The following is a 12,497-nucleotide window of genomic DNA, read 5'->3' as shown; positions in this document are numbered from 1 at the left end:
ATATGAACTTAGTAAAAGGTTAGGATACGGGTGGCATGTCAATAGGGTCTTATGCACGCTTGTACGGGATATTTGATTGTACGGAGATTATTATAGGTTATATCGAGATCTAGCATTTGTTGCGAATTATTGAGTATTATAAGTCTCTATGGAGACCTTGGTGTGGTGGAGGGATGTATTTGCATATGAATATGCACTTGATGCTTACGGGCTTTGCACTTTGATTCCTTGGTGTGGTATAGTTTAAGCTCTTACGTGCTACCTGGTATGGTGTAGTTAACCCGTGTATCTGAGTGCATTTTACTAGGGCTCCACCGAGCTAAACATTATAATTGAAATTGGAAACTTGAAAATGTAATGAAATGGATTCTATGAATCAATTTGATATGGCATTGAAATGAATAGTGTGTATCTGTGTGAACTTATAAATTGATAATAGAATGTTTCATCAAAATGAAATAGGTGAAATTTGTATAATCTTATAGATTGATGATAGAATATGACATTAATGTGAGTTATGTAGAAGTGGTATAATTGGTTATGTTCGATTTTTGCTTTTGATATTTAATGTGTATGAACACTTATGCTTACCTTGCTATTTTAAGTGCCATGTTCTAGCCCAAACTATGGTAGCTAACATGCTTAGGCATGATCAAGGTAAGCATAATATTTTCCATTTGAATTTACTAAGCATTTGTATACTTACTCTAATTGTTTCTCCTACTTGTAGATTATCGACTTGCGAAACTCTCAAAGCTGGATCTTTGCAAACATCACACTATTGTTGAATAGGTAGAGTTATGTTCAATTTGATTTCAAGTATTGTGGCATGTATATAAGGGCACATTGTCTTGCAAATGGTCATTTTTGACTGGATAGTTATGTGGTAATTGTGGCTATGGTTGAACTTGTATGTTAAGCTTTCTATATGACTTATTTGGTGCATGATCTTGGTCTTGTTTAACACTAGTATATGTGGTCATCATAAACTCGCATCTTATCATAAAAAACTAGAGAACTTATATTAAATGAATGCCTTTGAACTCTCAAAAAAAATATAATACCAGATTTATTTTATTTTATTTCTTTATCTTTTTCTCTCTTCTTGTTTCTTTTTCTTCTCTTCTTTCTTCCATGATGAAACCTAGCTGTCTCTGCTCCTATTACTACCACATTTGCGCCATCTAGTGGCCTTACTTCTCACTCTAAAATTAAGCCCGTCATTCCCTTTTCTCTTTCTCAATTCGAATTTCTCAAAAAAAACAACAAAAAGTCCAAACTATAACACCCCATACCCGGCCTAGATGTTATGGTCAAATCTATAAAGTTACAATAACCATTTTCGAAAAGTTCAACTTAACTTACTTAAAAAATTTAACTGTATAAACCCTTTAAATAGTTAAACAAAAACATGACTATCCAAATTAAAAACAACCCGAAAAGTATGCAATAGTATCAGTGCAGATAAAATAGTAAAATAACCAAATGGAGATGACTAAGCTCCTACTACATCGACCTACCTAAGTCTATGGGTTACCTGAAATTCAAACAAACAAATGAAATGAGTTTTCAAACTTAGTGTGAAACTTATCTAATCAATTAAACAGAATAATAGTAGACATGCTTCAAGTATTATTATCCAACCAATTTCTTGATTCAGAAACAGAGTATGTTAGAGGCAAATACAAGTACATATACAGAGCTTATCAGATACAGATGCATAATCCTACCCCTATCCGCTACACATTATCTCCGCTGATTCTTACACACCATTTAAGGTATCAAGTACCCATCCAATCCTACACATCGCATAGTGATTAATGTCATGTTTCAAAATAATTGCAGTCTACCTACAAAATTTAAGTGCGATGAATCGCCAAAATCAGATATATATGTGGCTTAGCCACCAAAATCAGCAGATTATTAAACTGTCACACTTCCTCCTTTACAAAATTCCCAACCCAATGCAGATACAGAGCTATCAGATATCATAAATGCGTATATTGTGATACAAATTCAAAGCATATTCAGATAATGCAAATTATACTCATATAGCATATATCACATCAAGTATATATACAGATGATAGACTTTTCATTTTGAGGTCATCAGATACCAAGTTATATAACCTAATTTTGATCATACGGACCCTACGGAAGGCCTATGTTCGATTCAAACAACATTTACGACATTTAAGGCCTAACACATGGTCGTGTGGCTCATCTCAGTGCCTCACACGGTCTATCACACGGCCAGGCACACAACTGTGTGATTCAAGTCAGAGAGGTACATGGTCAGACACACGGCTTAACACATGCCCGTGAGGCTCAAGTCAGAGAGTTACATGGTCTAGACACACGCTTGTGTCATTAGCTCGTCTGACTCACAATCAAAACAGTCTCTCACACGGCTTGGACACACACCCATGTCACATATCCGTGTGACCCAAGTCAATGTCTTACACAGCCTACCACACGGCTTGGCACACGACTGTGTGGCTCACACGGTCTACCACACAGCCTGACACACGACCGTGTGGAGTCGACAACCATGATTTTCAGCTTTCATCGTTCGCAAAATCTCGAGTTTTTGTTACACACCTGATACGGTTTCAATACAGAAGCAACACAGACAACTCCGAAACCTAAAAACGACAATCAATTGTCCAATTAATCGATTAAATCGAACCAAAATGTTGAATTAACACCGAACCAGAATTACGTCGAAGAACTTCGACGCAAAACCTCAAATCGCAAAGATAAACACTTACCCTTACGTGAAATGACGATAAGAGAACTTAAATTGTGGAATAACCTTGATTCACAACTTCTATGCCTAAAGAGAAACAAGCCAAAAACTTAACAAGAAGTTCAAAACGGAACGGAAAAAAACCCTAACAAGAAACAAACAAAAATCAAGCAATAATAGAATAAAACAACAACAGAACTTGCACTATTATCCTGTCAATCGAATAAAGAACAACCCAAATCCTCGACAAATCCAGCAGCCAGATTAATAAAGAAAGGAAAGGAAAGAACAAAAAAAAAGAAAAAAGAACAACGATGGTAATGGAAGAAAAGGAAAGAAGAACTTTGAAACGTAAAAACAATAAAAAGAGGGATTTTGGAAAAGAAAATCAATATTAATAATTCAAAAATAAGATTGATTTCACAAAATAGCAAAACATTTCTTTATCACATACATAGGATTCAAACACAAAATCAAAGGGTATATATATAGAAGCTTAACCATTGAACCAACAAACTCATTCTTTTCCAACAGTAAGACTTAAACCTACGACCTCAAACATACAAACAAGACACTTAATAACTGAAAGCAAATAATTAATCATTAAAAATTTTTAACAAACGAAAGCTCAAATTTTAGAGAGTTACACAAACAAAGTTTCAAAAACAAAAAAATTTAATTTGTTGTTGTCCATCGTTAGATCATCGTGTACATAAAATATTTTACTACCCTCAACCTCCTCTACATCCCCACTGCTTGGATCTTTAAGAGGTCAACCTGAACCTCCTAAAGCTGAAGCTTTTGGAGCTGCTTGGCAAGGAAATATTGAAATATGTTTTACTAGAAAGAAATGGAGGAAGATGCACATCTATTATTGAAGCTGCTATTCAATTGCTTAAGAGAACCTACAGGGAAAATAATTTCTCTAGGTAAAATAGCACTGTATCAGTACTATAGGCATGATTTATTATTCCTTATGTTTTTGTTTTCATCCCGTTTGACGAATAGATAATTCTCAACTCTGACTTTCTATAGGTCGAAAGGTATGCATATTATGTATAATTAGAAACCAAGTTGTAAAGGATTAATAATTTTCTATCTTTTTTTTACTTCTTCTTTGGATGATGACAGGTATCTATTCTCTCTAATGTTTTGAACTGAAGAAATGAAACAATGCTGCAAATTTGAGTAGCAGTAAGAAATTGAGCCCTTTTCATTGCTTTTCCTCTTACCTTCTTAGTTCATCACAAAATTATTCAAGTCTAAATTAGATAATGAAAGCAGAACAGTAAAATTTCAGATAAGCCATTAGAGTTGAAAATCTGGATTTTCTAATTTAGAATAAAAAGATAAGGAAAAAAGTTTATTACAATAGAAAAGTTTTATTTAATATTTTTATATTAAAAAAGAAAAAAGAAAAGGGAAATATTTATGGAAGTCCCTCCTCCTTAATTCTTCAGCTTTTCTCCTTTGGCCCACCGTGATGCGTGGCACTCTTTCAGTGGTCCACATGTCAATATGTGTCAAAATTTAACGCCTTAGATTGGAGGATGAAAAGGCTGGATGGAACAAAAGTACAGATAACATATCAATACAAATTAAAAAGTACATGTACCACATTGACAATTTTGTTAAAGCTTTGGGGTAAATCTTATAATTATCCCATTTGTTTTTAAATGAAATCTTAAAGAATTATCAGCGGGCTAGGCCTTCATAGTAATTTAAATTGGAAATTGTGTGTAAAAAAATTTGAAGAGTGTTTTGCTAAATTAGTTGTATTTTAATTGAATCAAGCCAAACATATTGAAGAACATAGAAATAAGCAATCAAATCAAACTTACATGTCCTTGCCTCCAAAGTTTAATGCAGTCATTTCTTTCCTCCCCACATTTGCTTGTTCATCAGAAGGAATAGTGAAAATAATAAAAATATACAAAGGTAAGGTGCCGTGTCACATTCCATTAGTATTTTTCGAAAAATTTAACCAAAGCTCATAGTATAATGATAAAGATATCTTTTGTTGATATGAAAATGATCTCCTAATTAAAGATTAGATTTTTAAGTTAGATGAATGGCAAAATTCCTACCCTGCTTTACGAAAAACTTAAAGTAGGGCAATTTCAACAAAAATGGGGCCCAAGTCAAAATTGTTTATTGTTTTAACCCCTCCCACTTGGGCAAGGAACTCTATTTTTTTCCATACAAGATATCCTCGTTCCATGTAAATGTGACATGTGCTATGTTTCATTACAACTGTTTGACTTCGTGAGTTGGTGATATGTTTTAGACATCAGCATATGTAAGTGTTAAACACGGCAATGAAATTCTCTTTTTGTCATCAAAATTCACATAAATTAGTCAAAAATCAAGACCTTAAAGTCAAGCAAGCCTTCAATTATGGAAATAAAAAGAGGGGTGAAACTACTCTCTCTTTCTTTCCTTCATACTCGGCGTTTCCATTTCCATGTTTCTCTTTCTTTTTTTCTTTTAACAAGAAAAGAAACGACAAAGGAAACAGATTAACTTTTTTTAAAAAAACAAACAAATAAATATTACAGTGATTAGAAAATTAGATTTTGTCTGAATGAAATTTTTAAAAAAATATTTAGTGATATATTTTAACTAAATTGTTATTTGATGGACTTGTAAGATTAGCTGTAATTAAGTTACGGGTGAAGGTATATTCATATAATGTCCAAATAAAACAACGGGAAAAACAGTATTGGAAGATCAACAAATTCATAGAAAATAAATATAGTATGGAGAGGAATAGGTAGGGCAAAAGAAAAGCATAAAAAAACATGGGATTCATGGGAGTGTGAAACTAAAGAAAGAAAGCAGAAGATAGATCTGGAGGCAACGCGTTAGTTTGTAAAGGAATTGGATTCTGTGTAGCTGACATCCACTGGATAAGTTCTCCCAACAAATACGTCAATCCCCACTTTTCTTTTTCTCTTATTTGATTAACCGTTTACTTTGAACCCTTCCAAATTTCAACCGTCCTTCTGTCCTGTTTCGAACTCCCATTACACTTATAACATAAAGGAAAAAGAAACACAAAATACTATAATCTCATTTTTATCATACATTTCACAACTCCACTTCCTGGAAATATCCACTGCTGTTTTCTTTCCCCAAAGAAATCCCATTGTTTTTATTTAGAGATTCCTTGTACAACTTTTCTTGTTTCTCAAAGAAGGTCCAAGTTGAGTCAGAGAGGATGTTGGAGATGTGCACAAGGCCGTTAGAGATGTGCTTTGGAGGAGGTGGAGGTGGAGGCGATGAGCTCTTATGGCATATGGATTTGAAGCCCTACGTTTCTGGGGACTATTCCATAGCAGTTGTTCAAGCCAATTCCTCTTTGGAAGATCAAGGTCAGGTGTTTACTTCCCCTTCCGCCACTTACGTCGGCGTCTACGACGGCCATGGTGGACCTGAGGCTTCCCGTTTCATCACTCAACATTTGTTCCCTTTTCTTCATAGTAAGTTCTTCTTTCTTGGGTTTCTTTTTCAACCTTGAAGGTACAATCATACAAGTAAACGAACCTTGGCCTTTGATCAATTTATATACAGCAGAAATAGAGATTCATTTTGTTTTTTGCTTTTGGTTGGTTCAATTGTGGCAGAGTTTGCATCAGAGCATGGGGGGTTATCGGCAGAAGTAATAAAGAAAGCCTTTGATGCTACTGAGGAGGAGTTTCTGCACTTAGTGAAACGATCGTGGCCAGCCAGGCCACAAATCGCTTCTGTTGGTTCCTGTTGTCTTGTTGGGGCAATTGCAAACGATGTTTTATATGTGGCTAATCTTGGTGACTCAAGGGCGGTTCTTGGCCGGAGAGTGTCTCCAAATGGACCTAATAATCAAGTGGTGGCCGAACGGTTATCAACCGATCATAATGTCGCCGTTGAAGAGGTGAGGAAGGAGGTTGTGGCGCTCCACCCCGATGATTCTCATGTTGTGGTGTATAACCATGGAGTTTGGCGGATAAAGGGCATAATTCAGGTACCAAATTCTCGAATTCCCCTCTGTTTCTCTAGTCAACGGCCTCAGTGTTTTGATAGTTAATACCGTAAAGTAACAATAGCAATTGCAATGTTGGACTATTTTTTATTAGTGTTTGACCCGCAGCTTGATGAGCTTTTGATCTGCTTAATGTTAGCCAGGTGAAATTTTAGGTTCTCTTCAGTAAATTGCAATCCAAATGGCCAGTTCCTTGGCTTCTAACTCTTTAGGTTATGTCTCCAAATACCAATTAAGATTGGGGTGAACACCCTTTCTTAAACAGAAGAAATAAACCTTTTGAGCTAGCATTATTTAGGCATGTTTTGCAGATATGAAGACCTTGATCCTTTGTGAGGTTCCAATGGCCTCTCTTATATTACCAACTGTTTATGCTTTCTTAGCCTATTGTTCATATCATGTAGTTTTAACTGTTTCTTTGAATATTATGATATGTCAAATGTGAGTATTTCTTTCCAAATAATGTGAGTATTTTTTACTATAGTTGTTCCAAGAAAGTAAAAAGATGATTGAGTGAGATTTCATGGTTTAACTAAGTTGGTTCATCTAACTATCTAGTTGGTTGGGTTCAAATCCGAGCGTTACAACTCATCCGTCTGTCCCGGATTGCGACCCCCTTTGTGCCCAAAACGGAATATATTAGTAGATGTAATGAATACAAAAGTGGATAAAGTGATATATGAATCAGAACCCGGAATGCATATGATAAGTGGTGGATGAACATTTATATCCAGTATGTGTTGCTTGTGACTGCAATGCCTCAACCTTGCTGAGATTTTGGTATACGCCATGTGTCACAAATAAACTGAATACCAAAAAGATTTCAGTTTCGGGACCATTCTCGTAGACTTAAATGAGTCACTTGGTATCTCTTACTTCACTACAACTTTATGATCTGTAAATGTGATTACTTCATTTCTGGAAATTTGCAGCATGTGATTTATAAGAAGGCTTTTGTCTAAAACTTTTACGTCTCTTTCAGGTCTCAAGATCCATCGGAGATATGTATCTGAAGAAACCTGAGTTCATTCAGCAGTTCGGTTTACCGATTCCTTTGAAAAGGCCTGTAATGACTGCAGAACCATCTATATTAAGTCGGAAGTTGAAACCTCAGGATCTGTTCTTGATTTTTGCATCTGATGGGCTTTGGGAGCAATTAAGTGATCAAGTAGCTTGTGAGATTGTTCTGAAAAGTCCTAGAGTTGTAAGGCTCCCCATCCTAATAAAATAGTTTCATGTCCTTCTCGTTTTATGACTTCTTACATTATTTGTCACTTTCGATGTTTAATAAATACGGTCTCATATCAATAGGGAATAGCAAGGCGACTGGTACGAGCTGCGGTTCAGGAGGCAGCAAAGAAAAGAGAAATGAGATACGACGATATTAAAAGGATTGAAAAAGGAGTAAGACGCCATTTCCACGATGATATCACCGTTATAGTCATATACTTGGATCATCCGTTGAGTTCTTCAAATGGTAGATTCAAGGAGGACGATTTTATCGACTGCACTAGTGCCCCTGTTGATATCTTCTCGCTCAATGTCGATGAAGCTGATGATTAGTTTCCTTTCCCCCATCATGTGAATGAACAAAAAATATGAATGTGACATAGATTAAATCCTGTTGGACGACCAGTGACGAGAAGAAAATGGGAATTTGAAATAATATGCTCATCCAAGGTTGCTGTACATAGTTGTTTTTGTCACTTCCATGGGTGCCAAATTGAAGCAACTGCTCACTTCCCTGCTTGGTTTTTGTTGGTCATCTTAAATACTTCCCCCCCTCCGTAGGAGTTTACTATGCATAAAATTTTTTCTTTCTTTTTTTCTTTTGAAGAGATTCTCAACAGTTTGTTCTCTTGAAGATTAAATATATATATTAGCTAGAATAAGAAGAACCAAGATTTGGCACTTTGTCAGTATGAGGCAACAATACATTACATGTTTATTGCTGATAGATGATGATGTTGGTCAGATGGCCAGAAATGAGTTTAACTTTTGGGTGAGGTAGACACGTGACAGTTGATTATTGATTGATGCACCATACGGAAGACTTTAGGGCTCGCTACATGACTCCCCTTTTGACCCCATGAATAATACAGCGTAAACAAAAGTAGGTTAAAATTGACTTAATAAGTTCTGCAGAGCTTAAAAAAAATATTTTTGATTTCAAAAACATTTTTGAAAGAAAAATTATGTTAAACAAGCTGTTTTTTTAGCTGAAATTTTTAGCTTTTTAGAAGTAATTTTTAAAAGCACTCTTGAAAAGTAGAAGCTAAAATTTTTAGATTTTTTACTTTTAGTGCTTAATTACTTTTTTACCCTTCCAATAACATAGTACTTTTCTTTTTTTCTTTTTAATGCTTAATTACAAATGTGTTAAAATTATTAATTAAAAATAAAAAAAATATTTTTTAAAATACTAATTATAAATATTTAATGGTTATATTTCAATATTTAAAATATAGTTTATATATTCTAATTAAATTTTATAAATAATTAATATTTATTGCTTAAAAATATTTAAAATTTATAATTCATATATTAAAATATTAACAAGTTATAATAATTTTTTTATATTTTTACTAAAATATAATAATATTAACTAATTTAAATATTATTTAAATATATATTTGTTACTTGATAATAACATGTATAAAATGGACATTTTATTTCTCAAAAGCACTTTTTGATAGTAATGCTAAACACTCAAATTTTAAACCAAATTGAATTAATTGAAATTAATATTTCCTGTGATTTAATTTTTTTAAACTTATTTAATAATCCATAATTAAAAAAATAGCAAAGGATAATTTTTTTTATAAAAAAAGTGTGGAAAATTATAAGTAATTAAGAGCTACTTAAGTTATCTTTTTATAGTTTTTTTTTAACATCATATTGTCCTTTAAAACTTATACTTAAATTTTGACTGAAATATTTTTTTTAAAAATAAGGATATACATGCAAAATAATTCTTTTTAAAAAATTAAAATAATTTAATTATATTCTACAATTAATTTTAAAATGATATATTAAAAAAATTATAATAAATTGAGGAAATGTATATGAGCAAATTTGAGTTGCTGGGTAAGAGTAGTTGAAGATGTAGAAGGAGGCTATTTTACCCATTTGACTTAAAAAAAAATTATAAAAATGACATTGGTTCAAAAACATTCACTAAAATGACCTAAAATGAACAGTAAAATTGAGTTATAGGAAATAGATGGCCGGCACCACTTTTTTTTCTATTAAAAAATAATTTTTGGGGTTTTGAATTAGATGGTCGGCTGATTAAAATATATTTTTAATCAGATAAAGGGGTGCGGCCATCAATGTGCAAGCACCTCAAAAAATTTGAAAAAAAATACATGGTGCCGGCCACCTAATGTTCAAAACCCCAAAAATTATTTTTTTTAATAGAAAAAAAGTGATGCCGACCATCTATTTCCCATAACCCAATTTTACTGTTCATTTCAAGTCATTTTGGTGAATATTTTTTAACCAATGTCATTTTTATAAATATTAATTTGGGGTCAAATGGGTAAAATAGTCGTAGAAGGAAAACATATGTAAGTGACATTTATTAAACTTTCATCCCTTTCAAGCAGGCGTGTAAAACTCCGAAAATTACTACAGTAAGAAAGTAAGATAATATCCTTAATATAGTAAAATAAGGAAATAAAGTGATAAAAAGGGTAATATTGAGTTATGTCAACATTGGGAAGTATATTATGACATATTAATTCAAGAAGGATTAAATTGCAAAAGTGAGAAAAATTTTGTTGCCCAAAAGTAAATACTCAAAATTTGAGGCATTAAAGTGTAAATATGAAAAATTTGAAGGACCAATAGTGTAAATATTTAAGGGTGGAATAATCTAGAAACTAAGGAAAATAGATGAATTAGGACCAAATTGAAAAGGTGAAGAATTTTGAGGGACTAAATTGTAATTTTACCAAATTAAGTGATGACTCAAGGATGGAATTTCAAAAGATTATAAAGGGCAAAATGGTCAAATAGAGAGAGAGAATTCTAAAAGGTAATAATGATGTTTGTGATATTTTTAATTAATTAATTAATTAATTATTATTTAATTAATATTTTATTAAGATTTTTAGTATTATTTTATTATTAAATGATTAATATAAAAGGGAGGAAAAATTATGAAAAAAATTATCATCTTTCCATGCAACCAACGTTAGAAGAGAAGAGAAGAAAGAAAATTTTGCTTTCTTTATAATTTGGTCCTTTCACCAAAAATTCACTATTTTCACCTAGAAATCAAAAGAATTTCCATAGCTTCCAAGAGAAAAAAATAATAAGGAGACAATGGGGAGCTAGAATGTCAAGTTAGATTTAAGAAATAGAAGCTGGATGAGAGAGAAAATCAAGTTAAAGATTGAAATCAATAGCACAAGGTAAGAACATCAAGATTTCAATATAATTTTAAGTTTGTTATTGTTGAAAAAGTATGGAAATGATGTTATAGTAGAGTTTTCTTAAATAAAGTCTTATGTTCTTGATATATTAGTGAAGGGAAATAAGTGAAAATGAGGGGAAATATTATAGAGAAAGGGAATTAGGGAGTTATAAACTTAGTAATCAACATCTTGCACTAAATAGTTTTGAACAGTAGCAGTAGGTTAACTTTGAAAACTTACCATAAATTGTGAAAATCGAATTAGAGGATGAAAAAAATATGAAATTAAATCTTATTAAGTCTAGTTTCTCATAGAAGAAACGGTGTAAGTAATGGAATTGTAAATCATCAGATATAATAAATTTTGTAAGACAATGTCAGAATAAATTTGGGTTCCCCTATTCTAACTTTGGAAAATCATCAAAAATTGAATAAAAATAATTAGAAACTTAAATTTATATTTTTAAAATCCTTAATGAGTCTATTTTCAATATAAATAAATGGAAACATCATCCAAATTCTTTACAAAGAGATAATTAATTTTTAATGAAGAGGGGTTGGAACTGTCAAACAGTGAAACAGGGGAAACTTTAAAAAATAAACTGTACTTATTGGCTAAACCAAAAATTCTGAAAATCTTATGGTAAGAAGATATGTGAGCCTAGTTTCATAAGAATTTATTTGATCTTAATTTGGAGTTCCATAGCTCAAGATATAAATAATTTAGTAGCTATGATGCAAGTGGACAGCTTTGAATTAATATATAAATAAATGGTGGAATTATAGATAATGATATTTATAAGCATATTATACATTAAGGATGTGGAATGGAGAGGAGGAGGAGGAAAATAAATGATTATTCAACTAGATGAGTTCTCATTAAAAATGACCAATTTGCATGTTTTAGGTTCAAGGACTAAATTGAATAGAAGTAATATTTTAAGGGTAAATTGGTAAAAATGTCAAAAAGTGACCAAATTACATGAAATGAATTGTTTTATTATTTAAATTAATAAATTGAATGAAATATTAATTTATATCAATATTTGGTGGAAATTCGAGGAAAATAGAAAATTACCAAAATATCCCTGAATTTTAGTATTTCTGCAATTTAGCCTGGTAAGTTTGTGTAACTTGAATTATATTCTTAGATGATTGAAATATATATATTGGATTGAGAAACTGATTTGAATTGTGAAAATGAGAAATTGTGAATTGAATGAAATGGAAATGAAGCTTTGAATTATATGAGTAAATATCGGGTCTCGTAGGCTCTATTTGTTATGAATATAATATTTCGAGGATATT

At 32.1% G+C, this 12,497-nt stretch overlaps 1 protein-coding gene across 1 annotated transcript; it reads left to right on the top strand.

Moving 5' to 3' along the window:
* The first annotated feature begins 5,485 nt into the window (after positions 1-5,485).
* LOC107913259 (probable protein phosphatase 2C 63) lies at positions 5,486-8,726 on the top strand. The gene is made up of 4 exons (XM_016841787.2): positions 5,486-6,230; positions 6,375-6,751; positions 7,752-7,973; positions 8,081-8,726. The coding sequence occupies exons 1-4, from the start codon at positions 5,969-5,971 to the stop codon at positions 8,330-8,332; spliced, it is 1,113 nt and encodes a 370-aa protein (XP_016697276.1). The 5' UTR covers positions 5,486-5,968; the 3' UTR covers positions 8,333-8,726.
* The last annotated feature ends 3,771 nt before the right edge of the window (positions 8,727-12,497 follow it).

Source organism: Gossypium hirsutum, chromosome D11, assembly GCF_007990345.1.
Source record: "Gossypium hirsutum isolate 1008001.06 chromosome D11, Gossypium_hirsutum_v2.1, whole genome shotgun sequence".
Lineage (NCBI taxonomy): Eukaryota > Viridiplantae > Streptophyta > Magnoliopsida > Malvales > Malvaceae > Gossypium > Gossypium hirsutum.
Note: the sequence above shows the minus strand (reverse complement) of the source record. Positions and strands in the feature narration are given on the sequence as shown.

Bases quoted from the DNA above. Each gene is read 5' to 3' on its own strand.
- LOC107913259 (XM_016841787.2), top strand. From the start codon at position 5,969: ATGTTGGAGATGTGCACAAGGCCGTTAGAGATGTGCTTTGGAGGAGGT. The intron at 6,231-6,374 runs GTAAGTTCTTCT...CAATTGTGGCAG, and splicing joins TTTGTTCCCTTTTCTTCATA to AGTTTGCATCAGAGCATGGG. The intron at 6,752-7,751 runs GTACCAAATTCT...CGTCTCTTTCAG, and splicing joins GGATAAAGGGCATAATTCAG to GTCTCAAGATCCATCGGAGA.